Here is a 27,031-nt window from a genome sequence, read left to right as displayed (position 1 = left end):
GCAGCATGACGATGTATCATATTTCGTGTCTATGAAAAATTGAATTTGCAAATAATACACTGGTCCTAGTTTCGTATACGACAGTGCATACCGAGAGCTATAGAAATTTAGGCCAGCTGATGTCATTGATACACATAAACCAGGGCTGTTGCTCCCTTTTTCAACTTTTAAATTTTAAACTTTGCAACACTTAATTCATAAACAAATTCTGTAGTATTTTGCAACTTGAACTATCTACTCAACAGCGCATCGCTTAGGTGACTATATCCACCTCAGGGTTGCGGGAAGGCGGTGAAAGCTCAAGCTGGGAGCTCAAGGCACCGCTGGCGCGCGTCACTCACAGCATCTCTAAACCTCACTCCCATCCAATCTCGCTCCTCTTTACTTCTTCAATCCCGCAATTCGAACCTCACCTCCTAGCACACATTATCAACCGCCGTCATGTCCGGTATGAAGATCGAGCCACCTCCCCGCGTTGGCACACCAGCCCCCGATGACCTCAACCCCGACTAACATTCATCTTCTCCGCATCAGCTGGCTACGATAGACACATCACTATCTTCTCCGACCAAGGTCGATTGTACCAAGTCGGTATGTTTATCATCTTCCTCCGTGACCCCGGACCCTTGCACATCTTGGGCTACCGACTGCATCCCTCGTCATGATGGCTGACCAACGCTTCGTGCCTCAGAATATGCTTTCAAGGCCATCACCTCCGCCAACATTACCTCCATCGGCGTCCGCGGAAAAGACTGTGCTGTTGTTCTCTCTCAAAAGAAAGTTGCTGTAAGCTTTCCCGTTGGAATCTGAACCTCGCCTAGACAGCAGACTGACCCGGCTTTCTCTTTCGCTTGCAAGGACAAACTCATCGATCCGTCCTCCGTTTCACATGTCTTCAAGATCTCGCCCTCGGTGGGCTGTGTGATGACTGGCTCCATAGCAGATGCGCGGGCATCCGTCGATCGGGCCCGTGGTGAGGCAGCTGAGTTCCGCTACAAGTTCGGATACGAGATGCCCTGTGATGTGCTTGCGAAGCGATTGGCGAATATCAACCAAGTCTACACACAACGAGTATGTTTCCTCCCAGCCCTCCACCCGTTATCTGTCATCTAGTCAGCCGCCCGTTCCACCCGCCGCCACACAGGAGGATGGGATGGGATGGCATTTCCCGAGAACGACTCCATTCTAACGATCGACAGGCCTACATGCGGCCACTTGGTGTGGCAACGACTCTCGTCTCTGTCGATGACGAGAACGGTCCCCAGCTCTACAAGTGCGATCCGGCCGGCTACTACGTCGGATACAAGGCCACTGCCTCGGGACCCAAGCAGCAGGAGGCGCTGAACTACCTGGAGAAGAAGCTGAAGAACAAGGATGCGGCCGCCGGTAACTGGGAAGAAGTGGTGGAGCTGGGTATCACTGCTCTGAGCAATGTGCTGAGCGTTGACTTCAAGAAGCACGAGCTGGAGATTGGCATTGTGGGCGGCCCGCAGGTTGAAGGCGAGGGTACCACGACAGAGTTCCGTGCTCTGACGGAGGAGGAAATCGATGAACGGCTGCAGGCCATAGCGGAGAAGGACTGAGCGTGCCGTAGTGCGCTGCAGAAATAGGGGTGATAGACCGAATGGATCAGATTTGTCCTGCACCGTCTCCTTCAAGTTTGGGGAAGGTTATCTCTCTTCCTCGGGCGTATTTCGGGGCGTATACCCCGGCTTGTGTATGTACCCAAGATGATTATTTAGTCTCTTTATTTTTGAGTGCTCCATATTGTTGGAGATTTTATGATTATTTATTTATAACTTATTATGTACATCCATATTTTAGAGCGAAAATAAGCAGACTCGGACGATTAACGAGCAGAGTAAGGCTTCGGTTTCGGCCGTGGTTCACACGCAAGAGGAACCCATCCTTGGATACTAGCTGGGACGGCCCGTCGTCAGCACGGGTATCCATTCCTATCGCCACTGTTAGATGCATCCAGACCTGAGAATAACTCGAAATGGACAGAGCACTAAAGCAGCCAAAAAGATGTAGCCATCAGGCAAGGAGGGCAGTATCTATCTTCAATCGTGCGTCGCTTCAGCTGTATTCGCAGGCGCCACATGTGGCTCAGCAAACGTGGCTGGTCCCAATTCTTTTCTTTTTGGGTGTGTTTTACATTTGATATTTTATATTTTATTTACTTTTTTTTTGGCCCGAGCTGAATGCTAACGTCTAGTAATGAATCCACCTTTCGTCTTAGCGTGAGATCTCTTTTTTTTCTCGGATTCCTTCGGCCCTGCAAGCAGGGGCCACTGACTGACAGCTCTGACGTCCTCCCAAAAGGCCACTGACGAACCTTGACCCGGTTCCCACTTTATGCAATTAGCTTGCCCAGCCTTGACCTGTTCGTAATGTCTTGCCACACTCACTCTTCGATGCAGGTCCTACCGGGTGTGACAGGGGTCCCACGAGCCACTCAGTTCGTTTGGTCTCCGCCCAGTGTTGTTCGCCCCCCAGCGCTGGGTAGCTGCCAATCCTCATTGTGAAGCCGCTTGTCTATCAATTTTTCCCCTCGCGCGATGGAGACAACGCTTCGATACCAAATCGGCCGCACAGGAACTTAATCGCATTAAGGCTCCACTCCGTGCGGGCCATTCGTTGCTGCTGCTCGGACCCTCCGTTTCCTCTCAACTGAACCTGACCTGAGAACTGCCGCGCCAAAATAGCAGCAAAAGCCCTAGCCCTTCCCTCTCTGGCTGCATACTACTGATTCTTCCGTACTTCTGTCCCTAGCCCACTTCTCCCTCCGCCATCCACCCCCAGGTGGATCAAAAGGACCCCCTACTCTGGAACAGGGAGTGGCCCTGCCGGACCCGTTAGCCCTTCCCCCGGGAGCTATCGTATGGCCCGGTCCATCTGTGCAGATTACACTCCAGCTGTGTTCGACTCTCATCTTGCGCTTCTCGTTAACCATTGGTGCAGCCAGCCATGTTTCCCGATGATCCTCCTGAGGTCCTGCCCCCGCTGTCGGGCTGATTTTCTGGTCTTGTTCTACCTCTTCCTTTTTCGATTATATTTTTTTTCTTAGCGTCGGATTTTATTAATTGATTTTATTTTTATTTTACTTTTTTTGTTTTTCGGTCTACTCCTGGCTCTTGCTTTTTTCTGGATATCCGCCGGGTATGGGGTAATGACAACAGCTGTTCAAGCTTATAAAGACTCGTCTCTGTCGCTCCCCGTACTATTACTATACTATCATCACACGCCTTCTGATGTTAATTCAAGGGAACATCGCCCTTTCTCTTTCTTTGGTCTTTCATTGATGTCTTTTCATCCATTCTCTTTCCATCTCTCTGTCTCTCGCCAATTCTAAGCTCCTATTTCTTCTGCGTTTCTTTCTAATATCCACTCAACACATTTTTTTATCTTCTTCAATGGCAGACGGAAGTAAGAAATTGATCATTCCGAAAAAGTCCAGCTCTCAATTGCTAAACGGTCGACTCGAAATTTAGTGAACCAGGCCCGCGCAGTGCGAGTGGCCGAGCTTATCAACGATTACCGAACTCTTTTGCTACATATATCCCAACAGCAAGTCGAAGTCTCGCCCGAGGACCAGTACGAGGAGGGCTATACCGTTCTCCGGGAATGCCACAATTCGGCTCAACGATTGATGTCCGCCAATTACCAGCCATGCCCCATGACCGGTCAAGGCAGTGCAGAAACCGAAAAAGCCGAGCTCCAAAGGTATCTTCTCAAGTCCGAAAAGAGCTGCCTCTAAAGCAACAAGCTGCAGGTCTTTGTGTGAAATATTAGAATATCGATCTAATTATTCATACTTAACAGGGTCATTATTGACAGCAGTGCCCGCCGCTTCCAAGCACACAAAATCTACCTCCGTGCCGCAGCCTCACGACGATGGGCTATGGCCCGAACGGCCACTCTACGCGGCCAAAGGCCCACTGGGGCGCATGCAGCAGCCTTGAAAGGTGCGCACGCAGCACTGCAACAAGAACTGGCCCGCGTGACGGACCAACATGTCGTCGCCGACCTCCGAGCTGCTGACCTGCGGGCAGGTCACTGGCTCGATGATGACCCCTCCTTGGACTCCATACGGCGTTGGATCCAAGGACGATAATGAAAACAATGATTATGAATCAACACCTCAATCATGATTCATGCTTCACGCCTCCCCCTTTCCCCAATTGATACCGGAAGAAAGAGATATGACCTTTTCCGTTTACCTGATCTGCCGAGGCTTTCATCATTTCAAGATCTTCCTACCATTGTTGTGTACGAGATTTGGTGCTGGGTTTTTTTTCTTTCGTTTCTTTTTCACTTTTCCTCTTTTGTTTCTAATACTCGGTGGAGGCCCATGTGGAATTGGTATGCGGGGGCCTCCTCGCTCGGCGGGTACAGCGCGGGTCGCGATTCTGACCGATTGCGAGGGAGAGAACGAGAGAGAAAAAAGCAAGTCTGGATTTTTGTTGGGCATTGCGACGATATCCCTCTTGTTTTCTTTATGGGCTCTTGTTTATTGCATTCTTTTGTTTTTGTTTTTTTTTTGTTTTTACTTCCTCTCTATCTTGCCATGTCTCATTGTTCCTTGGAATATTCTAGCACTTTCAGTGACTACTAGAGACACTTACATCATTACTTGTATCCCCCTGGCGGGGCAATTTTTTGACATTTTAGGTACTATGTACACGAGTCGTGAATAAATACTATATTACTATTACCTATTCCTAATTTGGACTTTCCCTTCATCCCTACTCCTCACTTTACTATGGCAATTACCGGCGTAACCCTAAGCTTCTCCACTGATTAGCTGTTGCATCGAGTGGTACGCGTTTATGAAGCATTTACTCATCAAAAAAAAAAAAGACCGGAAACCCGGCTCAGACAACCGCAAAAACGGTTGAAAAAAGGGGGGTCCAAGGGAGATCCACTCGCCCATCAACCCTGTTGACGATATACCATTGGACACGATGTACAGCCGGGGAACCAGACACCTGGGACTCGAGGCAGAGATGCCAGCTGAAAAAAGCAAGAAAGAGGACCAGGGACCACACCAATGCACCGGTGCATTTGACACGGCACTTTTGTACACTACTGCAGGCTCCACTCGAGCCAGAAGTACGGACTTAAGCCAGTCAATGGCTCGGAGAGATGGTAAACAATCGAACTTCTAGAGCGAAAAAGCGGAGCTGTGGCTGTGAAAGGGATGCTATTAAACATGGATCCAGCGTGCCGGATATGTACATCAAACGTTTGACCCTAGCGTAATATGCAACCCCTCCTCTTGATCATCATGTGTTGGGAAACGGGGACGATGATGAACGAAAGACGGGTCGGATCTAGTGTGGATCTGGGGCTAAGGCGTTAGTCCGCCGAGCGCGGTGCCAATCGGTGTCGAGATCGGGCGCCTGTCGGCTCGAGTTCAGCTGGTGCTGGTTTGACCCGTTCATCTCCTGATTTTCGAGGACGAAAATTATGATTCTGGAAATTAACTAATATTGGTTTTCCCTTCAAATCTGGCCCCATTCAACCTTATTACTTCTGGATGGTGGATCTGCCTCGGGGTTCAGCTACTGCCTCAGGTAGCGATTTTTTTTCACGATCGGCATCAAGTAACGGCACCCTTTTAGAACTAGTTTTGGGTGGGGACCTTCTCTTTTCATTCTTTTTTTCTCACTTTCTTCATGTAGTTTGTTTTCTTTTGCTTACTATTTTAGGGCTGTACAGCTCCAAGTTGCCATGTGTGAAATCTCCTCGCGTGGCTGCCCCGACGACATATGTAGTACATACAACTCTTTTGCGTCACTCTCGCCCAGCTCCACAAGCCACAGTATAACTCCACTGGGGGTGGCAAAGTGGTACTTTTGAAACGTCATTTATAATTCTATTCTTCGGTCTAGAGCTATGCCTAATTATCCTTCTAGTGTTCTAAGGATCGACTAGTATTTAAATAGTTGCTCGGTTGGCTGGTCGGTGATAGCCGACAAGCTGAAAATTATTTGGTCAATATTTCAACACATTTCCTAGGTGGGGAAACACCATTGAATGTTGAAACGACGATCGTGACGATATATCCAATATCAGACCACACCACAGAGCTTTCAGGAAATTCCCCGCGCCCAATCAGTTCTATAATAGTTATCAGAATCGAAAGAAAACATCAACTCCAGAGGAAACACGCTTGCCCAAAGAAAAGAATACTCTCATCGCTTACGACATCCGTAAATCATGTCCTCCATCTTCTGACCCCTCAACGGCAAATAAATTGATGTTCTTGTTCTAATATCTAGTTACACTGGTCAGAAATTGATTTCCTCAGCATCAACATTTGAAATGATCCGAAACCCTGGTCCATCTTTTTTGATACCCCATCTGATATTCTGTAAGACTAGCTGCCTCGAGGCGCATGTCCATTCCCTCGTGGAATGAGCTTAGAGTTTATGTTCCGGAACAAACGGCATGTTTTCAAGCTCTCATGACTATCTTTTTGCTTCACATTCCGGGTGAGAGCTTAAGAGAAAGAATGATAACAGCATTCCACTGAAGACCAGACCTGACATTCCAGCAGTCACGAGTTAGAAGACGTCCAAAAATGCCCGTTCGATCTTCAAGGAGAGATAGAAATGGCTGACTTATGCAAATCTTGAAGGGTTTGACCACTGCATGACTAGTAATTCAAGTCGCACCGGGACCCTGCGCAGGTGGAAGTGTCACGCAGTAATAGTTCATGAGTTTGTATGATGGCGCATATAAGAGAGCACTATGAAGTAGTGTATACTGATGATTCTCAATATCATCAAGCAATTGTTTAGTTTCAACATCAGTCTCGACTAGTGTGTACAGTGTGTACTCTATACTGAGTACTTCCAAGGGTAGAAACACAGCCACAGAGCCACACAGCCTCACCGCCACGTCTGGGCAAAGTGGGGCATCTCGTTTTTAATTAGAAACTGGCAGGTACAAAGATCCGCTAACAATCAGGCTGCGATATTAGGTACCTTAGCTCTTAAGTGAGAATTACCCCTCCATCAACAATCAACCATCATCAACCGCCCTTTCTACGGTTGCTCTTTCCCCGGATAATCTTCGAGATTGAATTAGAATTGCATTCAACTTTTTTTTTTTTTGTTTCTTTCATCTGCTTTTTATCACCGCAGCGTGGCTATTCCATCTAGGCCAATCGTATCACTTGCCGCCCTGGTGTTGTTTGTGGCGATTCTACTGCAGTACAACTCTTCCAATCCTTGTCAGAACACCCCTGCTCAAGCATCTGCTCGGTCCAAAATGCGATCCGTGTCTTACTTTGTTAACTGGGTATGTCCTTTCTGATTTCACAAATCCCTGCAGCACGGCTCATCCATGATCAAAGCGGTCATCAACAGCTGAGATATATGGATCCCTGGATATAATTGTCGATCGATCGACCCAGCTGCTAACCATATCCGACTCCGCAGGCTATCTACGGCCGGAACTACAACCCCCAGGATTTGCCAGCCGACAAGTTGACGCATGTGCTATATGCATTTGCCAACATCCGTCCCGAGTCGGGAGAAGTGTAAGGGTCCCCGGTCGGACCATGTTACAAGAAAGAAAGCTTATCATACTACTTCTGCAGGTTCCTAACCGACAGCTGGTCCGACATTGAGAAGCACTATCCTAGTGACTCCTGGAACGATACCGGTAACAATGTTTATGGATGCATGAAGCAGCTGTATCTTTTGAAGAAGCAACACCGCAAGCTCAAGGTCTTGCTTTCCATTGGTGGCTGGACTTACTCCTCCAATTTTGCTCAGCCAGCGAGTTCACCTGAGGGTCGGAATCGATTTGCCGAGTCGGCGACCCGCTTGGTCCTTGATTTGGGTCTTGATGGTATGCCCTCGGATTCTATATATTGATTGCTTATTGAATGAATCCTTGACGCTAATCTCGTATGCAAGGAATCGATATCGACTGGGAGTATCCTCAAGGTAAACAGCATTTCCCCATGCAATCACTTTCAAGTTCTTGGATGATGACACCGCGATGCAGATGATGGCCAAGCCCAGAACTTTGTTGATCTGCTCCGCGCTTGCAGAGAAGTATGTCCAGTCCCCCCCCCAACGTCATGCCTTGAAAAGTGCACTACTGACAAGTAAATAGCACCTCGATCGTGCCGCAGGTCCCAATCGCCATTTCTATCTGACGATTGCCTGTCCTGCCGGACCAAGCAATTTCAACAGATTAAAGATCCGCGATATGATCCCCCCTGCTGGACTTCTGGAATCTCATGGCGTACGACTATGCGGGGAGCTGGGATACTGCTGCAGGTCACCAAGCCAATATCTGGCCATCCGACTCTAATCCCAGCTCCACTCCATTTTCAACGGCTGCCGCCCTGGACCATTACATTACCAGAAACGGTGTGCCGCCTGACCGGATAGTTCTGGGTATGCCGCTGTATGGACGCGCGTTCGCGGAGACGGATGGACCTGGCAGACCGTTCAATGGAGTGGGCGCCGGCAGCTGGGAGAATGGAGTCTGGGACTACAAGGCCTTGCCGCGTCCAAATGCAGCCGAGAACATTGATACGCAGGCAGGCGCATCTTGGTGCTATGACAGTGGTTCCCGTACAATGGTTTCCTACGACAACGTCCAAATGGCCCACATCAAGGCAGATTTCGCCCGGCGTCAAGGCCTTGGTGGGGGTATGTGGTGGGAGAGTAGCGGTGACAAAGGAGGCAAGGAGGCCAATGCCCGAGATGGCAGTCTGGTTGGCACCTTCGTCGATGGAATTGGTGGCGTTAGTACGCTTGACCATAGTGACAATGCTCTTCACTTCCCAGAGAGTAAGTACGACAATGTGCGAAACGGGATGCAGTAAGATATCATGCAGATCCCTATGCCCACGGAAGCCTTACAATGGGTGGTCGTGGTGGTGAGTGTGCATTTTGGACGAGGATGTTGTCCATAGCCATTCGTTAACGAACTATCATTACGTTGCAAATTATCCAGTCTTTATCTTTACGCGAAACAATTGAGATTGGCATAAGCCGAAGTTTTGAATTTTTTCTATTCACAGTCCAGGTCTCGTAAAGTACCATCAACCGTAACGTCAACCGTGACATATCCGACAATTCTCGTTGCAGTCCAGCAAAGCCACACTCAAACTCGAACCCGAATTATATCCCAGCTAAACATAGTCCATTTACTTGGACTCGTCGAAGACGTAGGTGAGGTGGCACTTACCGCAGTACTGGCGGTTGTGCATAGCGGCCATGAAGACACCGGCACCGCACTAGAATAGGGTTAGCACTGGGACTCCACATTTGCGGATAAGACTAGGAAGAAAACATACCTCGGGGGCGGGGCACTCGCGGCGGAGACGCTCAATCTTTCCGTCACCGTCGACCTTGTAGTACTTCAGGACGGCGAGCTTGGTCTTCTTGTGCTTGTGCTTGATCTTCTTGGGGGTGGTGTAGACCTTCTTCTTGCGCTTCTTACCACCACCACGCAGGCGGAGGACGAGGTGAAGGGTCGACTCCTTCTGGATGTTGTAGTCCGAAAGAGTGCGGCCATCCTCGAGCTGCTTACCAGCGAAGATCAGACGCTGCTGGTCAGGGGGGATACCCTCCTTGTCTGCAAGGCATCGTTAGTGCTTGTTCCCATGCGATAATGTTCGGAGTTCATGCATACCCTGGATCTTGGACTTGACGTTGTCGATGGTGTCCGAGGACTCCACCTCAAGGGTGATAGTCTTACCCGTAAGGGTCTTGACGAAGATCTGCATCTTTATGAAGGCCTGGAGGAGAGTTAGTTGGTGATTCCAATTTTTGCGCAGTGCGAGGATTCTCGGTTCAACCGCGCGAATAGCGCTGTTGGCGCATGTTGGGAGTGTTGATCTCGAGAGGGATTTCTCCTCAAGACACTAGGTATAGGGATTTCGAAACTCACCTCGACAGACTTGTCTTCCTCAACCTTGCAAGATTGAAGAAATTCGGAGTGGGTGGGACTCGACTAAAATCGTTGTGCGGTCACGTGGGATAGTGTGTGACAAACCAGACAAACAGGAACAATCTAATACCGCGTTCCGAGATTCGGTTTCGTCAGCATTCCAGAAGATCACGTGCATAAGATGACCTAACCCAGCTCACGTGATATGTTATTTGATGCCTGGGATATCTGGCGACAAATGACATCGAATTCGGGCACCAAGAGCGAGGAGCACAATCCCAGATCGTTCGAGTCGATCGAATATTTACTACATATTGTCTAAACAGGGGTGTCCCCATGGCGACCATGGTAGGAGTCTCCCTTCGAACGGTTAAACGACCAGATACCCTTCTATGCCTGCCCTCCTCACAGGACGATTGAGGGCCCTTGCAGAGCATCCGCGAGAAACCTCAAGGACAGCGACGGGATATACAATTGCAAAGCAGGGCATGCAATGCAAGGCCTGGATCGTCGGGCGAAAGATCATAATCGATCAAGTGGGCGGCTCCTCTGTGGGCCCACCCTCGTCACAGCTGGCTCCCGCATTGTCGTTGCCATGCCAACATCGGCCTTGTTGTGGTTCACAGGCGCAATGATAGCGCCAAAGCTCAGCTGTGACCCGCCTTCGAGCTCTAGTCTTATTGAGTTTCACTTCTGCTCTTTTCTTTGATACTCTTCTTCAAGGATCTCTGTGAACAACTTCTCCAGTCGCAAGAGCCGTGAGCATTTGAAACAAATCAAAACACAAAAACCTTCTAGCTAAGCTATCTTCTCGAGGCGGCTCTAGCAACCTTTCTTTTCCTCTTTTCGCGTTTGTTGCTTTCGTTAGTGACGTTCACAGACTGACACTGTGACCAGGGACCGTATACTCGATCGGCTGGATAGCCATGATATCCTCAAACCCTACATCGACACACCCCGGTCACCACCGCCGTCAACTCTCGCAGCCCTTTGAAGCCGGACAAACAACACGCACTATGTCCGGTGCTCCGACTTATCGCTCCCACCGTCGCGGGCAAACCGTGGACTATGCTGCTCTTGGTCCTCAACTTGCCTCAGCCAATCGAATCACCCGACGTGCTGCGCCGAAGACAGTCCCAGAGCTGCGGGACTATTTTAACGAAAAATCAGGTTTCTCTCATCAGTCTGGTGCTGCCCACCAGCTACCAGCGCACATGCGCCAGGCTACACTACCCTTCTCCCAAGGTGGTGCTTCCGTACAGAGCTCTTACAACACAATGTCTTATATGTTAAGCGAGGAAGAGCTACAGGCCATGTATGGCGCAGCGACAGCTGATGTCTCGTCCAACACATATGCTCCGGCCCTCTCAAGGTCTGCTAGTGATAATGCAGGAAAGACGCCTTCGATGCACAGCACCCTGTACCATCTTCAGCAGGAACGCAGCTTCCCAATGAACAAGAGAGAAGATGTTTCATTATATCAGTGGCCGGAACATCAGCCTATTGTTCAACCAAAGGCTATTTCTCCCAAGATGAACCCTTTCCATTCTTGTAAGTTTTATGCAAGCATTCAACTTGAAACCGAGTTTAACTAATATTCAACAAGACACATCCCCAATTACCCCCGATGCGACTCCCATGAAGGCCTCTTTTGATTTCCCTATGTACCACAATGACCAAACCCCTACCAAGTCCCAAAGTTTCTCTATTCCCCGAACCCCTGTCAGCGCAGCAATGCAGAGAGCCCAATCCCTGCAGAGTGTACCCATTTCAAGTCCTCTTCACGCTAAGAATCAGATGGCTTCCCCCGCGGACTCAGTTTCCCTCACCTCGTTTACTGAGTTGGCTGCCATGCCTTCTCCAAGCTCCCGTGGTGTGTCACCTCAGAACTTCGACGAGGCCGCCACCACACCATCTAGCAGTCAATACCAACCTGTCAGCTCCCCCGGATCCCCCTTCGAGGACTCCATTCCAGAGCTCCCAGAAGGTGTGGATGAGTTTGACCTGGATGCCCGTGTGAAGGCATCAGTACGTGAGACTGGCGTTTCCAATGACCAAATCGCCAAGTACATTTCTGGTCCCAATGCCGACGGCAAATGGCAGTGCCTTTATCCAAGCTGCAATTGCGAGTTTGGACGAAAGGAGAATATCAAATCTCATGTGCAGACCCACCTTGACGATCGGCCTTACAAATGCGATGTTTGCGAGAAGGAGTTCGTCCGAGGCCATGACCTGAAACGCCACCTGAAGACCCACACCGGTAACAAGCCTTACATTTGTGCCTGTGGAGCCCGTTTTGCTCGACACGATGCCTTGACCCGCCACCGGCAACGCGACATGTGCGTGGGCGGCATGACTGGCAATATCCCTAAGACCACACGTCGAGGACGTCCTCCAAAGAAGAACCGCCCCGACATGGAAACTCGCCAGGCTAAGTCCACCCGCACTCGCCAACGTGCTGCTGATCGACCCATGTCATCCTCCCCAGTTCAATGCGAGGCTACTCTTCCGCAAAACTGTCCTGTCTTCACGTCTCCGAACTATGCCCCATCCAACGCCACTTCCGCTTACACCCCGCCAACTTCTCCTGGTGAAAGTATTGATCACACTGTCTCGTCCCCCACTCCTATTGGACATCAAGTCCCATCCAAGTTCGAAGATGATATGCTCCCCGCGCCCTTGTCGCCTCCGCAGCTTGCCCATGCTCGATACGAACAAGCAATGGCCCAATACAGCCCTCACATCATGATGGACTCCTCCCAGGAATACCTGTACAGCGACTCGCCACTCACCCCTCACGACATGTCCTCGCCTCACACCGCACCAACCCTTGCCGAATCGTCCGTCGGATCAGAGATCGATCTCTTCATGACACAAGATCCCTCTGAGCAGGTCAAGGAGGAATTCGGCACACTTACCACTCAAAGCCTGGTCGATTTCTCCAACCCGTATTATGTGGACTCATCCGATTTCCCCACCTCGTCATTCTATCCTGATCTGCCCGGGAAGCCATTCTCCGGTCTTGACGTCCTTGATGACCCCTATGCGGACCCGATTGACACTTTGTCCAACGAGTTCTTGGTTGACCCTTAAAATATCTCTACCATCCACCGACAAAACATGGGCAGCCGGCCATATATTTCAATTCGCGCTGTCCATTGGGCCTTGTTCCAACTGTTTCATACTGGCAACGGCGGCGTTTTCTTTCCAAACAAAAAGCATGATAGAGGAACCTCTTACCTTGCTATTTTCGGCGTGATGACATTTTGCGATGACCTCTTACGAGCTTGTACAACTGACGACAACGATCTTACGCGGGAGTTTAATTTTCTTTTCGGGATGGGCGACAGACGATGTTGCCTCTGCACATTATATTTTTTCACCACGCACATGACATTGCACCTTACTCTGGGTGACGGGAATATTTGACTTTGCACTTTGGGAGTTTAGGCTCATCTTTCAGCCCCTGTTTAAGCCCCTTCATGTATTTTTTCGCTCATCTTTTTACTTTGTTCCCCCCTTTTCGGGTTGTGGGATATGACCCGGTGTTTTCTCTGTCAGGCAGTCCCTCATTCAGGACTGCTTTCTGGCCTGTCATTTTTTTCCACTTCCCATAATTTCCCCTTTATGATTCGATATGTACTTCATGGACTCAATGAAATTATTCTAGCTAGATCAATATGCTCTTAACTGTAGTGATTTTTCCTTTGTGTAGCACCGCCTTGTATCTGCGCCAAATATTCTCCCACAGCCATGGTTCCCTTATCCAAGTTTGAGAACTTATAACTGACCTTCCCCTCCTTGCCCTGTATCCCCTGATAAACTTAAACAAAATATACTGTAGTAGGGAATTATTGGCCTAATGACCACCATAGGGAAGACTCGAGACCCCTGGGATCTTTAATCTTGCGAGTCTGCTAATCCATACCCCAAATTGACGCCGAAGGATTCAAATATGTCTGATTGGCTACTTTCCGACTGGTCCATGACGACAGAAGATTTAAGATAAAAATATGATAATGGTCTCAATGCAATATATCGAGTTCCTACGGTCCCCATCTCTAAGAAAAAATATCTAGTACTGTAATGAGCAGGTCGGGGATACGATATTCGCTGCGGAACATGAACCCATATGCTGCAAGAACAAATAGAAATTGCTGCCTCTAATACTGGGATTTCCAGGTGATTTCAAGCTCCACGGGGTGTTCTTCCTGCGAAGCGTAAATCGAGCTTTGCACTTGGCCCTTGGGAGGTTTGTCGGCGAAGAACGTGGTATTTCCTTGATAGGAGAGCTTTCCATCTATGACCTATTTCAAGTACTACAGTTAGTAAACAGTCCCCTGTAAATAACCAAAGAACTATTGTGGCATACCGAAAACTCGCTTGGGACCTTGGCATTAGGTCCACAACTCAAAATACCATCTTTGAAGGCACAGAGGCCTTTCCTAGATTTCAGAGAGAAATTATCATCTAGGATTTAGGTCAGCTTCAACATAGCCCGCATTTGTTTTGTTTGCGACTCGGACACACCTGACAACTTCTCTGCCCGGAATGTAGCACAAGTTCCAGCGTTGTACCAAGTTCCAGCACCGATGACGCATCCACGTTGCTGGTTAAATGTTGAGACCATCAGGTTTCCCCTGCCTGCGAATGGAGTTCCAGGCGCAGTTGGCTCTGAGCCGCGGGTGGTTGTCTTGGTCGGTTCAGGCGAAGCTCCTTTGGGAGGATATTTAATATGTGTAGCGGGGCAACGCGAGTGTTGACCATCTGTCAAAATATTAAATTCTGGTTTAGAGTGGGCAAAACAGCGATATGGGGGACAACAAACCTGGGGGAGCAGGAACAAATTCACCACTCTGAAGACTTCCTGCAATGTTGAAAAAGTACCAAATTTCACTAATAGCACCTGAGCGGCAGTTCACAATCACTGGGGCGCCATGGGCCTTCTCCAGGGCCTCTTCAATATCTGCGCGTGCATATGTCTCTGTATGGGAAGGAAGTATGCCGGCTTTGGCAAGGAACTATACCCAAGTTAGTGATTTGCACATAGAAATGAGTTATTCTCATCTCGTAAGACTAACTTCAAAAGTCGGGAGCTCCTTGAATAGGTCAACAGTTCTGTCAAAATAATCCACTACATCTTGCTGCGGGATATAGTCTGCGTAGCAATGGGGTTCGAGGGTGCTAACACAAGTGCCGTGTTTGTTCCACTCGTGTTGCCAAAGGTTAGCATCATCTCCGCGGAAATCTTTCCAATATTCGCTCATGTATTCAAGCAAGTCACCACGGCCGGAGTCGACCAGTATGAGGGAAATGTTGCTGTACTGGCGCTTGTGATCGCAAAACTGGTCAAAGCCGCCATCGCAATGATCGGGCCTTTATCGGATTAGTCACGATGGTAATACAGTGTGCTCTTAAGTGAAAATACTCACCAAAGGCCATGGATGGTCCAGGAGTTATCAGGCCCAACTGGGGGATCAACATCCCAGAACTGGGTCTGCATCATTTGGCCGCCTGGATAATTAAAACAGCAGGTGTCTTGGCCATGGTATTTGGTTTGACAGCTTATCTCTGATATGGGACACGATGATGTCTTTGGATTCGTGTTATCACTTTGAGTGGATGTAGATAGCCATAAGGATCCCAATGTTTGGAGGATCTTCTGGGGACCGGGGATACCCAGGACCTGTTGGGTTGACTCCCACATGGTTGATAGGTTGGTTTTTCCTTAATGGGATTTCGTCCGAAGTATTCACGACCGGAGAATTGTCAGGGATATTCTTCTCTGGGTCAATCGGAAAAGAGAAGGATTAAAGGGTATGCAGATGAAAGTAAGTTGGGGGGTTGTCGTCGTCTCCCATTGTCAGATGACTAAGACGATCATACCCCCTCAATCTCCACACTTCCGTATTGGGAAAGGATCATTTACTACTCTGTGGATGAACCTTGTGCCTTAGTACCTAGGTATACCTGGCTTCCTGCACATATACTACATTCAACTTGCTATAATTAGCAACTAATAGTATCGTTCGTTCTTAACGAACGTTCTTAACGAAAGATAAATAATCATCAGCAGGCCATGAGAGACCTTTAGAACTGGTTGAAAGGTTATTTTAATGCGTTTACTTTTAAAGTATGGTCAAGCTTCGAGGAATTGTATAAGATAAGACTGTGAATATAACTTGAAGTTAATTTGTAGGATTCCTTGGGGCGCTGAAAATAATATCGCTCGTCGACTGAGTTTTGTCAAGATGTTGGATATGGACAGGGATTGGCTGCTTTCATGCAAGGGACGGATACCTGCAGCTCTGCACGATCCTTCATCAAGACCTCCTCCCAATGCATCATGGGAGCAAGTAAAAGTAAATATTAAGGCTTTTGTTCAATGCTACTTTGTCCGAATGATTTCTGGGACTCGGCAACACGGTCGGGTTAAATCATATCTGGTACCCAATGTATCTTCGGGTCGCGGGAAATAATCTCAAGGTTGTCGGCCACACGACCATATTTCTCTGAATGGGGACAACAATAAAAATGTGTCCCCAGGAACTTACCCCCGCGATGTGAAAACCTACTAACTCCGTTGTCGATATGCTGAAATGGCGGATTAGTATAGTCCGCGATTGAAATAAATTTGGTCCTGGAAATGTGATAGTAGTGAGAGGGGTATCTATTTGTTCGACTCTATCGTGAATGTAGAATAGGCCCATACAAGGCATGTATTTCGCCTTAGATGATAGTCGTCGTCTGCTTTCGAGATGCTTCTTCTTGTTCATGCACCCGCTCCTTCCATAGTCGCAGGACCTCAAATCCCACCTCGACGGCAATGAGCAAGATAATGATCCATTCAAGTCGAAGGCCATGGGTTTCGCTGAGTCGCTCACGGAGAACACTCGCAATCTCCTGTGCATAATCCATCTTTTCATTCAAAAGTTTGATGCGGATACCCACATCCAATGCTCTGCCCACCTGTTCATAGTATCCTTCCAAGCCGAGTTCATGTCGACTGTCCCAAAATATATCCGGGAGTGAGTCTGTAAGCTCCGAGTAAAGATTAAGTTGGGCACGCACACTAAGCAATTGCCCAGTCTTTCGGAGAATAAAGTCTCTCGTGTATGGCAGACGAGACCCCTTTGAGAGGAGAGTTGGGATGGTGCGAGTTGACTCGAAGTAATTGGACAACAGACTTTCGAGCACTGCGAGTTTTGTGCTCCGAGCCAATCCCGATGAAAATGCGACTTTTGTTAAGACGGTATCAACCGATTGTTGTGCCGCCACGGGTGCCTCTAACCCTGAGCTCCCAGAGTTAGTTCCCAAGATGATTGTATCTCCCTTAATGCTACTGTTATCTCGTTGTGGATCTTCAACAAACTCCAGATCTTCAGTTTCAATGTCATCCACATGAGCTCCTTCCGATGCCGGGAGAAGGGTTCTGGTCGCTAGGAACGAAGTAAACCCTTCTGGCAGCGCCCATGCGACTACTGTGCCAGATGGAAAGACAAAGATATCGCCGACTTGATCAGAGGGTAGGTTTGTAGCTGATGGATTTGCGACACGCCGTATGGAGTCGATGGGTATTTGCACATGTACAACTTGGGGGTAAAGCCCAGTTCCTAGCGGATCTGGCTCATATCCCTTCTCTTGCAAGATGTCTCGGACTTTGTGTATGTTGAATTGTTCTGCTACGGCGTAGGCGGTAACTATCTATAGCCAAGGAAAGGTCAGAGGGTGTCTTGTATGGGGCTTTTTGTGGGAGTAACCTTGGTCTGATCAATGCCCTGCTCCTTCAGCTGGGCCTTGGAGAGAAATCCATCTCTCGATCTTTGTGCCTCCACGGCCACTCGTCGTAAGGAAGTGGGAGCTGCGGGTGTTCTTGAACTACGTCTTCGTTGTTTTTGGAGCTCTTGGTCCTCAGGGGATTCGTCGTTCGTGTTGGATTGCGTCTGCGCCAACTGAGCATTTGAGGTGAAGAAGTCTCTCCGACGGGGCAGAGCCAATGCCGACGAGGCGTGAATATATTGATTCTGCGTCTGTTGTAAGAGTCGCGTTATCACCGGACGTTTGCAGGCCAAGAAGATAGCCGATCTCATAAACATGGTGAGGTGTAGATCGGAAAAGCGCGATGACATCGCTTCTTCACAGAAGCACCCCGCTTAGTCAGAGCTCCACTCCGACCCCAGCTCCCAGCTGCATGCCGCTCGCCGGGCAGCAATCCAGCCTCCGCTGCTCGTCGCAACTCGATTTAACCTACCTGGGAGCTCTGCGCGCCACGAGGGATTTGTCATGGACGCGCTTGGCGCAAGGGCGAGTGAAGATGCCGTCAAGAGCACCTCGGAGCGCGACGTATCTACGGCGCGAAGCCTATCCCCCTCCGACACAACTCAAGACGACTACGAACAGCGTCAACAAAGCGGTGAAAGCAGTGATGGGGAATCTGAAGATAGTGGTCCAGTAGCGGAGGGGAAGAGAGAGGAAGAAGAAGAAGAAGAAGAAGAAGAAGAAGAAGAAGAAGAAGAAGAAGAAGAGGACGAGGACGAGGAGGAAGAGGAGCAAGATGAGGAAGAGGAGGAAGAGGATGACGAACCCCGACTCAAATATGCATATCTTACCAAGCACCTAGGATCGGTATATCGCAACGGGGACGCGACCAGTACATTTCTTGTGGCAGGCGACAAGATGGTGCGTCTACAACTTTGACTATTAATCCCCAGCCCTTCTTGTTGACTGACACTTGACGTCCAGATCGTCGGAACTCACAATGGAGTCATTGTAAGTGAACTGTGCCTAGTATCGCCATTAGTTCTCGCAGGGCTCGACTGACTTTGACTAGCATGTCCTTTTGTTGCCCCTTTTACAGCCTCTGCGTGTATACCAAGCGCATTCAGCAAGTGTTACTTCTATTTCCTTATCGCCATTCCCACCACCTTTGTCGAACCTTAAGCCCGAGAACGCCGGCAAACAAACCGCAGAAGACCACGGACCTTTAACACGAACATCAACTAGCACCGGCAGCATTCGGGGTCACCCACGGCCGAATCACAATGGGACAATTCCAGCTACCCCATCTAACTCCATATATATCGCCTCTGCATCCATAGATGGAAATGTATGCATATCGTCTTTAGTCGACCCCAAAGATATTTTGAAGAGGAACTTTGGCCGGCCTGTCCAGGCCGTCGCTCTCTCCCCCGATTACAAAACTGACAGAACATTCATTTCTGGAGGGCGAGCTGGCGAGCTTGTTCTGACAACCGGGGGTCGGATCGGGGTTAGCTCAAATGCCACCACAATGGGAGGAGCAACCGCAGCGGCGTCAAGCTGGCTTGGGTCAATGGGTCTGGGTGCCAATAGTGGTAAAGATACTGTTCTACACAGTGGCGAAGGTGCTATCAGCACCGTGCGATGGTCTCTCTCGGGAAAATTTGTCGCCTGGGTGAACGAAGAGGGGATTAAAATCATGCGATCGAACTTACACCTCGAGTCATCCGAGTCCGAATTTGCATGGAAGCGAATTAGTCACATTGATCGCCCAAATCGACCAGGGTGGGAGGAAATGGCTAGTGTTTGGAAAGCGCGTGCAGAATGGATTGACCAGTCTGCCTTGGACAGTGATGATAATCTCGACCCCGGTGATGCAACAAACCGGCAAAACTCGTCGTCAAAAGCTGTATCTGAAAACTGCGAGAAGTTAGTCGTCGGCTGGGGAGGCAGCGTGTGGGTCATCGATGTATTCCCAAACCGTGCGAATAAATCCTCAAAAGGCGAGAGATATGGTTCTGCCGAAGTGGCTACAATGTAAGCCAGGCGATCTACTTTTGTTCGCCTAAAACGGATGCTGACTAAAGATACAGACTGCGAACAGACTGCGTGGTTTCTGGCATTTCAATGTACTCACCTCGCCTCCTTGTCGTTCTTGCATTTATTGAGATTGAAGATGGGCCACCCGACTCTAACCATCGAGGCTCTGGCCGTGGCCATCGCCAGAAGGGGTTGGAGCCCGAACTCCGTATCATCGACATTGAAACGAAAGAGGAACTCAGCGCAGACACACTATCTGTCAGTCGTTTCGAAGGTTTGGCTTCGTCGGACTATCATCTGAGCGTCCTGCCTCCATGGAAAACCGCGGAGGGGCAAGTGGTCCAGCGAGGGGCTCTTGGAGCTCTTGGTCATGGCCTTCTGGATGCCACTATGTATTCAGCTCGTTTATTCAGCTCTGGTGCTAGTATCCGTAGTACTACAAGCAGCGGCGACAGGATCTCTGGCAGAGGTCCTCCATCTTTCATCTCCAGAAACCTATCTGGCGAAGAACCTTTATCCAAAGAAGTTCAAGATGTCTCAGGAGCACCAGGCGCCAAGATATTCATACATAGTCCGTTTGATTGTGTTGTTGCCGTCAAAAGAGATCTTTCAGACCGAATCTCTTGGCTCGACTCCCACGGCAGATTCGAAGAAGCATGGAATCTCGTTGATGAGAACCCCGAAGCAGCAGAATCTTCTCTTGAGCTACCAGAAATTATCTCTGGGTCTGTGAAATCTCAGAGCAGCTTAGGCGACTTTTTCGCTGACGACCGATCATCCGTTATGACTGCCAGCGGGGCAAAAATTTCTGCTGCTGACCGAGAGAAGTCTCGAATTGGTGAGCGCTGGGTTGAACAGCTCGTTAGCGAAGAGAAATGGGGTGAAGCTTCCGAGATCTGTGGTAAAGTGCTGAAGAATACCTCTAGGTGGGAGCACTGGGCATGGGTATTCATAAAAAAAAACAGGGTTGACGAGATCACTGCACATATTCCAGTCGACTTACACCCTTCACTTTCAACTTCGATCTACGAGTTCATTCTCAAACACTATATTTCGCGAGACTTGAACCGGTTTAAGGAGCTGGTTGATACCTGGCCTTCAGATCTATTTGACTCTAACGATATAACCTCTGCGATCCAGGCTCAGCTTAAGTCAGGCTCAACCCGAGTTGAGTCCGAGGAATGGCGCATTCTGACCGATTGCTTGGCTAAGCTCTTCTTAGTGGGAGGCCATTATCGCGAAGCTTTACATTGTTATATCCGTTTGCAGGATGCAGATGCAGCTATGTCGTTGGTCCTCGAGCATCGATTGGTAGATGCTGTGTCTGATGACATCCCAGCCTTCGTCAAGCTCCGTGTCTCCAAAGAGCAATTGAAGTCCCCATCAACTACACAATCTCAGCTAGAGGAGTTGACCGCGCAACCGATTCAACTCCTTGCTAGTGAGGCCTATACTGGCATCGTACCACCCAACGAGGTAGTATCTCAGCTGCAATCTTCGAATCGTCTTTTTTTGTACTTCTATCTTCGTGCACTGTGGCGTGGCGAGTCGCTCCCACACGATGCTTCTAAGCCTCGGCGAGGTCGTGGAGCTAATGCGCGTGATGCTGCCAGCAAATTGGCTGCCGACGAGGGGAAAGCACTAATTGATAATTTCTCTGACACGGCTGTCGAAGTTTTTGCAGGATATGATCGACCCCTTCTCATGGAGTTTCTACAAACCAGTATCTCCTACAACTTCGAGGCAGCTATTTCGATATGCATGGATTCTCACTTTACCGCGGAATTGATATATCTGTTTTCAAAGACGGGCCAGACAAAGCGAGCTTTGAATCTGATTTTGTCGGACTTGAAAGATGTGTCACAAGCGATCTCTTTTGCCAAATCGCAAGATGATCCTGATCTCTGGGAAGATCTTCTCGACTATTCGATGGACAAACCTAAATTCATCCACGGGCTGCTTGTCGAAGCGGGAACATCAATCGATCCTATCAAACTTGTCCGTCGGATCCCAAGTGGGCTTGAAATTGAGGGTTTGCGTGATGGCCTTACAAGATTGATCCGAGAACATGATTTGCAGGACAGTATCAGCCAAGGAGCAACACGTGTCATGCAGGGCGAAGTGGTGCAAGATATGGACAAGCTGTACAAGGGCCGGCGTCGTGGAATCAAATTCAACATTGCCGAAGATGATGCATTCGAAAAGAAAGATGCGGCGCCCAGCCTAAATGGCTCCGTGAACTCATCAGGTCTCGGGCAAGGGAAGTGCGGCGGCTGCCATGCCCCCTTCCAAACCAACGGTATGTATCAGGCGATCCAAAGTTGCTCGAATATTAGAACTAATCTTTTAACAAAACCTCAGAACGCGAAACTCTCATCGGCTTTACTTGTGGCCATGTCTTCCATTTATCGCATTTACATTCAGACGCATCGCGCCCTCAGTCTGATACAGGAAGTCCTGAACGACACGAAGACCGCACTCCTCGAGCCTCATCCCCTCTCTTCGAAGATTCCTCTGTCACTGCTTCCCGCATCGTCGGTCGCAAGGTATTGACAGCACGTCTCCTTCGAGACAAGATTGGGGACGGTTGTCGGATTTGCGCCCTTACAAGAAAAATCGAATCCCTTGGCAGCGAGGGCGAGGTATGAGGTCCCTGTTATTGCACCGAAATCCTAGCATATCTGCCATGCCATGGCCTAGCCTCCGCTGTCCACTATTTCCTTTTGAGATACCCACTCATCATTACCTATATTCCGTTGCATTAAAGCGCATGTTGTTACTACCCACGCAGCCATTTCTCATGGCGCCATAAATGTGTCATAAGGTGTTCGTTATGGTCACGCGTGAGGCTACGTATAGATGGTCCCATACCAGCGCCTGCTTGTTAATCAGTTTTGTACCTCAACCTTGCAAATACGAATTCCAGCATCTAGAAATCTAGGAGCCTAGTCACGTACCTAGGTATTGGCATTACCATTTCCCCTATTGCAATGATGTGGGTTTCTTGAACACGCAAGATTGGCTACGAAGTACTACATATGTCGCTGCTTAGCGGTAATTGGTAAGAAAGAACGTACATGTACTACAGCTATGCATACTAAGTATTAATTCTACTACTACCACTTTTAATTTATGCGCAGCATTAGAACAAGCATAAAATCCAGCCGTGACTATGACAAGGCTGCGTGAACAGGGTCGATTATTCAGTGTCCCACATTTAGGCCATAGGCACAATTTAATTGGCTATATGAGAGAAACTGTGGGGAGCTGATTCAACGCCGGCCCGATCCTTTACCTTACTTGGGTATTTGTACGAAGAAGTACACTAACTCCGGTGGGGTTATGGGATCCGTTTGTCTGGCCTTTATCTCCTCTTCCCGTGGGTTTGATCTTGAAGCAGATGCATAAAGTCTATGCTGCATGGCTTGGCTTCCTCCATAATATTCTTTTCTGCTCTTAGTCGTTCCTTTCAAACATATTTCTTACACTCGCTTAGACCGCTTGGTCATCCGGTTTTTATTATTTTAATCATTTGACAGAATCCAGGAAGCTGTTTGTATACAGATCACTGTCGTATTCAACTCCTTCTCCTGAAGCCCTGACTCTTCTACCTGGGTTACCAGAGTTCATCACTTTCCTTTTACCAGCATGGCCAGTCTAAACGAACAGAAACCTGACTCAAGCCCCTCTACTCTTAATGGAGGGGAGGAACTAGTTGAATCCCATGATATTGAGAAACAGCCATCTCAACCTGCAGCCACAGACTCTCTTTCGAAAACACTCACTCAAACTATAGCGCCAGACCTCGAGCAGAATGTCTCCCGAACTGCTACAGCCCCAACGATCCAAGGACCAAAATTCCCCGAAACTGATCTGGATCAGGGTTTAGTCGGATGGGATGGTCAAGATGACCCCGAAAACCCTCAAAATTTTGCCCCCAGCAAGAAGTGGGCCCTTCTTGCCTTGATCAGCGCCTTCACGTTTCTTTCACCTCTGGCATCCAGCATGTTTTCACCTGCAGTTGTATTTATGGCCGAGGAGTTTCATCAGACCAATGAGACTATTCTCGCCTTCACTGTTAGCATTTATCTGGTTGGATACGTGGTGAGTGACAAATCATCGAATATCAAAACAGCCCGAGGCTCTACAATTCCGGTCGTTCTAATTGTTCGGAATCGTGCTTCTAGTTCGGTCCTCTGATCCTCGCCCCCCTGAGCGAGATTTACGGCAGACGAGTGGTTCTCAGCGGTGCCAATTGGTTCTTCGTTGTCTGGCAAATCGGATGTGCACTCGCCAAAAACATTGAAACGCTCATCGTGTGTCGACTATTTGCCGGTATTGGCGGATCTGCATGTATCACACTCGGAGCTGGTGTTGTTGCAGACCTCTTCCCGACAGAATTGCGCGGAATGGCAACCTCCATTTGGAGTATGGGGCCACTGATTGGACCTGTAGTAGGCCCAATTGCTGGAGGATTCCTGGGCGAAGAGGTTAGCTGGCAATGGATCTTCTGGTTGCTGCTCATTGCAGGTGGTGCTATGCAGATCGGTATCGAGCTGCTTAATAAAGAGACATACGCCCCTGTTTTGATCAAATGGAAAACCGCAAAGCTGGCAAAGGAACTAGGTCGTGCGGACTTGAAAAGTGCCTATGATCTTGGTAGTGAGCCGCTCTCGAACAGTCAGCTTCTGAGGCGTAGTCTGATTCGACCGGCTCTGCTTCTTTTCAAATCGCCCATTGTGCTACTTCTTTCAATCTATATGGTCAGTATTATTGTGCTCTTCTGTGATGAAGTTACTCGGAGAACAAAATTGCTAATCGAGGGGATTAGTCGCTTGTCTACGGTCTACTCTACCTATTTTTCACGACCATCTCCGATGTCTTCACGAGTACATATGGCTTTAGTGTCGGACTATCTGGTCTCGCATACCTAGGCATTGGCATCGGATTCTTTGGAGGTCTTGTCTTCATCGCCTTGACGAATGACCGCATCGTTCAAAAGCTCACTGCTCAGAACAAGGGCAAGTTTGAGCCAGAAATGCGCCTTCCGACGATGATAATTTTTGCCTGCATCTTGCCTATTAGCTTTTTCTGGTATGGGTGGACCGCCGACAAACATGTTCACTGGATCGTGCCTATCATTGGCATGTTTCCCTTTGGTGTCGGCATGATGGGTGTCTTCATGCCCATCCAGACATACATCATTGACTGCTACCCGGCATATGCAGCCTCGGCCAACGCAACCTTAACGGCAACCAGATCGCTTGTCGGTGCCTTCCTCCCACTCGCTGGCCCAGCCATGTTCGACAGCCTTGGCCTTGGCTGGGGAAACTCGCTGCTTGGATTCCTCGCACTTGCTTTTGTTCCGATTCCCATCATTTTCACCAAATATGGCAAACAAATTCGAGAGAAGTGGCCTGTTAATCTCTAGGCGGCACGGGGATGGGGAAAGGTCGACATAAGAAAATGTTAATATTGCATCGGGAATGCACAGACAGGTATTCCCAACCTGAATTTTCCTAAAGCTTGAAGTTATAGAATCTTTTCAATATAATATAGAATTAGCATGTTTATACCTACCTAATCCTGACTGGACTGTGGTAAACCAAGTTTTTGCTGGTCAGGGTCATAGAAAGCTCATTCCAACAAGAAATCATGATTGGAAGGTTTTATTTGCTACTCTCGAGTCAGCTTGATTTTGGAATACAGCCATGGGCCAGGAACTTTGGAAAGCGCTCAATGATAAAATTCGGAGTAGAGAAAGTGAGTTAGATTCCAACATCCATGGTCACTACTCGCCAACCCACATACCGTAACTTGCCTTCAAGAAAGGATCGCCCGTGTCTAATCATGGTTTGACTGGTCGGAGGTGATTACTGTGTACCTCTCTACAGCCCCAACTGAATATGAAGAGCATGATGCTTCACCAAGCAAAGTGTCGGAGCTGAGTACGCCAAACCGCCCGCGGGTACTATATCTCGCCTAGACAATCAGGACTAGAAGTAGTGATGATACCATTTTGAATCCGACTCAATACAAGGAAACACTTCAGTTTCTAATATTAAGGATGAAAACCTCTATTATATTAAAACTTTGGATATCCAAGCACATGCTACTGGGGCACAGTTTCCTAGCCTCACGCTATATTGAAAACAAGCGACGCAACATCAACACCTACCATGAGATTGGGGTATTTATTAATGAACTCCTGCATAAGACCCCAGCCTTCCTCTTTCATGATCGTCTCATAAAACGCCGGTTTAATACGGATCTCATTGTCCTCGTCACGATCAAGAATCTTCACGCCCCACGGCCATCGAATCTTAACAGAGCACGCCAAGAGCCCAAATAATTCATCGCGATTATTCTCATACAGTGGCCATTGCTGTATGAGATTTGATCTCAATTTCGGATAGGGCAGAAAGCTTATTGATATGGGGTGCTCGATCTCAAATTGTTCCTGGAGGGGGCGGATGAATGGGGGCAATTTCGCGAATGTCTTTGGGTTGGGCTCGATGATCCATTTTGAAAAGTGGTAGATTAATAGACCCATTGCTAGTCGCTCTGGGTCACGCACTGGTCGTCGTTCGATGATTGTATGAATCATGTTTGCTAGCATGTTGGTCTTGCTACCGTACAATATATCAAGTGGTGATTCGGGCGTATCGGGGCACTGGGCGATTAGATCTGGATATGCCAGCCACGGTAGAGATGATTTCTCGATGTTGGATAGACCGTCGGAGCACAGAGGAAGCTCATTCCAGGGTGAGGTGGGATTGATCCGGTGGCTTGCAGGGGTTTGTGGTAATGATGGCGGTGAAGTCGAAGGGCCCATTGAGCACGCCAGGTGCTCCGTCGTATCCAAATAATTAGGCACCGCTGGCGTATAATTTGCTTGTGGGAAAGAGTGTGCGGTTTTTTCAGTATTCGTGTCTTGGGTCACAGTCATTGGCGAGCTGGAAGGCCCCATCTCTTCAAACTTCTCATCCCATGAATTGAGTACCGTTCTCAGGGCCCTTTGTTGTGCCACGAGAAGTTCATTCTGCTTTCGAAGGCCGTCAATGACCCCAAGGAGGTTTTTGACCCCAGCGTCATTGTGATGTTGTTCACAGTGGGCCACTCGTGCCTCGAGTTTAGCTGTGTGGCGCAACTTCTTGTCGCGCAGGTTCTGTTGCGCGCGACGATCTCGATCACGCTTTTTATCAGCAGAAGACCGGTCTGACATTGATATACAGTCCGCGTCAATCTTGTTTCAAGAAAATCAATCGTTCCTAGCTGGACTGGACAAAGGGAAATGAACTTTAAT

At 48.7% G+C, this 27,031-nt stretch overlaps 10 protein-coding genes across 10 annotated transcripts; 6 read left to right on the top strand and 4 right to left on the bottom strand.

Moving 5' to 3' along the window:
* Nucleotides 1-441: 441 nt before the first annotated feature.
* Nucleotides 442-1,583, top strand: prs2 (proteasome core particle subunit alpha 1; the record flags this gene model as incomplete). The annotated part of the gene is made up of 5 exons (XM_057103684.1): nucleotides 442-448; nucleotides 535-591; nucleotides 692-786; nucleotides 859-1,071; nucleotides 1,200-1,583. The coding sequence occupies 5 exons, from the start codon at nucleotides 442-444 to the stop codon at nucleotides 1,581-1,583; spliced, it is 756 nt and encodes a 251-aa protein (XP_056958641.1).
* A 1,833-nt stretch (nucleotides 1,584-3,416) lies between these two features.
* On the top strand, nucleotides 3,417-4,117 carry N7533_007033 (uncharacterized protein; the record flags this gene model as incomplete). Its single annotated transcript, XM_057103683.1, has 3 exons — nucleotides 3,417-3,429; nucleotides 3,495-3,726; nucleotides 3,826-4,117. The coding sequence occupies 3 exons, from the start codon at nucleotides 3,417-3,419 to the stop codon at nucleotides 4,115-4,117; spliced, it is 537 nt and encodes a 178-aa protein (XP_056958640.1).
* Nucleotides 4,118-7,281: 3,164 nt separating this feature from the next.
* Nucleotides 7,282-8,857, top strand: N7533_007032 (glycoside hydrolase family 18 protein; the record flags this gene model as incomplete). The annotated part of the gene is made up of 7 exons (XM_057103682.1): nucleotides 7,282-7,311; nucleotides 7,452-7,552; nucleotides 7,613-7,866; nucleotides 7,935-7,964; nucleotides 8,026-8,075; nucleotides 8,137-8,303; nucleotides 8,344-8,857. 7 exons carry the CDS (start codon nucleotides 7,282-7,284, stop codon nucleotides 8,855-8,857), a joined length of 1,146 nt encoding a protein of 381 aa, XP_056958639.1.
* A 324-nt stretch (nucleotides 8,858-9,181) lies between these two features.
* N7533_007031 (ubiquitin-ribosomal 40S subunit protein eS31 fusion protein) lies at nucleotides 9,182-9,763 on the bottom strand (the record flags this gene model as incomplete). Its single annotated transcript, XM_057103681.1, has 3 exons — nucleotides 9,182-9,271; nucleotides 9,332-9,612; nucleotides 9,670-9,763. 3 exons carry the CDS (start codon nucleotides 9,761-9,763, stop codon nucleotides 9,182-9,184), a joined length of 465 nt encoding a protein of 154 aa, XP_056958638.1.
* A 1,090-nt stretch (nucleotides 9,764-10,853) lies between these two features.
* Nucleotides 10,854-13,020, top strand: ace2 (putative C2H2 transcription factor (Swi5); the record flags this gene model as incomplete). Its single annotated transcript, XM_057103680.1, has 2 exons — nucleotides 10,854-11,478; nucleotides 11,534-13,020. The coding sequence occupies 2 exons, from the start codon at nucleotides 10,854-10,856 to the stop codon at nucleotides 13,018-13,020; spliced, it is 2,112 nt and encodes a 703-aa protein (XP_056958637.1).
* A 1,070-nt stretch (nucleotides 13,021-14,090) lies between these two features.
* N7533_007029 (T2 family ribonuclease) lies at nucleotides 14,091-15,634 on the bottom strand (the record flags this gene model as incomplete). The annotated part of the gene is made up of 6 exons (XM_057103679.1): nucleotides 14,091-14,234; nucleotides 14,300-14,397; nucleotides 14,458-14,694; nucleotides 14,756-14,948; nucleotides 15,009-15,303; nucleotides 15,360-15,634. The coding sequence occupies 6 exons, from the start codon at nucleotides 15,632-15,634 to the stop codon at nucleotides 14,091-14,093; spliced, it is 1,242 nt and encodes a 413-aa protein (XP_056958636.1).
* A 1,022-nt stretch (nucleotides 15,635-16,656) lies between these two features.
* Nucleotides 16,657-18,023, bottom strand: N7533_007028 (RMD1 family protein; the record flags this gene model as incomplete). Its single annotated transcript, XM_057103678.1, has 2 exons — nucleotides 16,657-17,631; nucleotides 17,688-18,023. The coding sequence occupies 2 exons, from the start codon at nucleotides 18,021-18,023 to the stop codon at nucleotides 16,657-16,659; spliced, it is 1,311 nt and encodes a 436-aa protein (XP_056958635.1).
* Nucleotides 18,022-22,373, top strand: N7533_007027 (uncharacterized protein; the record flags this gene model as incomplete). Its single annotated transcript, XM_057103677.1, has 6 exons — nucleotides 18,022-18,024; nucleotides 18,085-18,606; nucleotides 18,670-18,696; nucleotides 18,758-19,722; nucleotides 19,779-22,024; nucleotides 22,087-22,373. The coding sequence occupies 6 exons, from the start codon at nucleotides 18,022-18,024 to the stop codon at nucleotides 22,371-22,373; spliced, it is 4,050 nt and encodes a 1,349-aa protein (XP_056958634.1).
* Nucleotides 22,374-23,373: 1,000 nt separating this feature from the next.
* Nucleotides 23,374-25,156, top strand: N7533_007026 (MFS transporter; the record flags this gene model as incomplete). Its single annotated transcript, XM_057103676.1, has 3 exons — nucleotides 23,374-23,829; nucleotides 23,913-24,488; nucleotides 24,557-25,156. 3 exons carry the CDS (start codon nucleotides 23,374-23,376, stop codon nucleotides 25,154-25,156), a joined length of 1,632 nt encoding a protein of 543 aa, XP_056958633.1.
* Nucleotides 25,157-25,861: 705 nt separating this feature from the next.
* Nucleotides 25,862-26,950, bottom strand: N7533_007025 (bZIP transcription factor; the record flags this gene model as incomplete). Its single annotated transcript, XM_057103675.1, has 1 exon — nucleotides 25,862-26,950. One exon carries the CDS (start codon nucleotides 26,948-26,950, stop codon nucleotides 25,862-25,864), a length of 1,089 nt encoding a protein of 362 aa, XP_056958632.1.
* Between the last annotated feature and the right edge of the window lie 81 nt (nucleotides 26,951-27,031).

The sequence above is a fragment of the Penicillium manginii genome, assembly GCF_028828005.1.
Source record: "Penicillium manginii strain IBT 31320 chromosome Unknown utg000005l:1.0-5665137.0:1.0-5668048.0, whole genome shotgun sequence".
NCBI classification, from domain to species: Eukaryota; Fungi; Ascomycota; class Eurotiomycetes; order Eurotiales; family Aspergillaceae; genus Penicillium; species Penicillium manginii.
The sequence above is the reverse complement of the archived record's forward strand: the minus strand, read 5'-3'. Positions and strand labels throughout refer to the sequence as shown.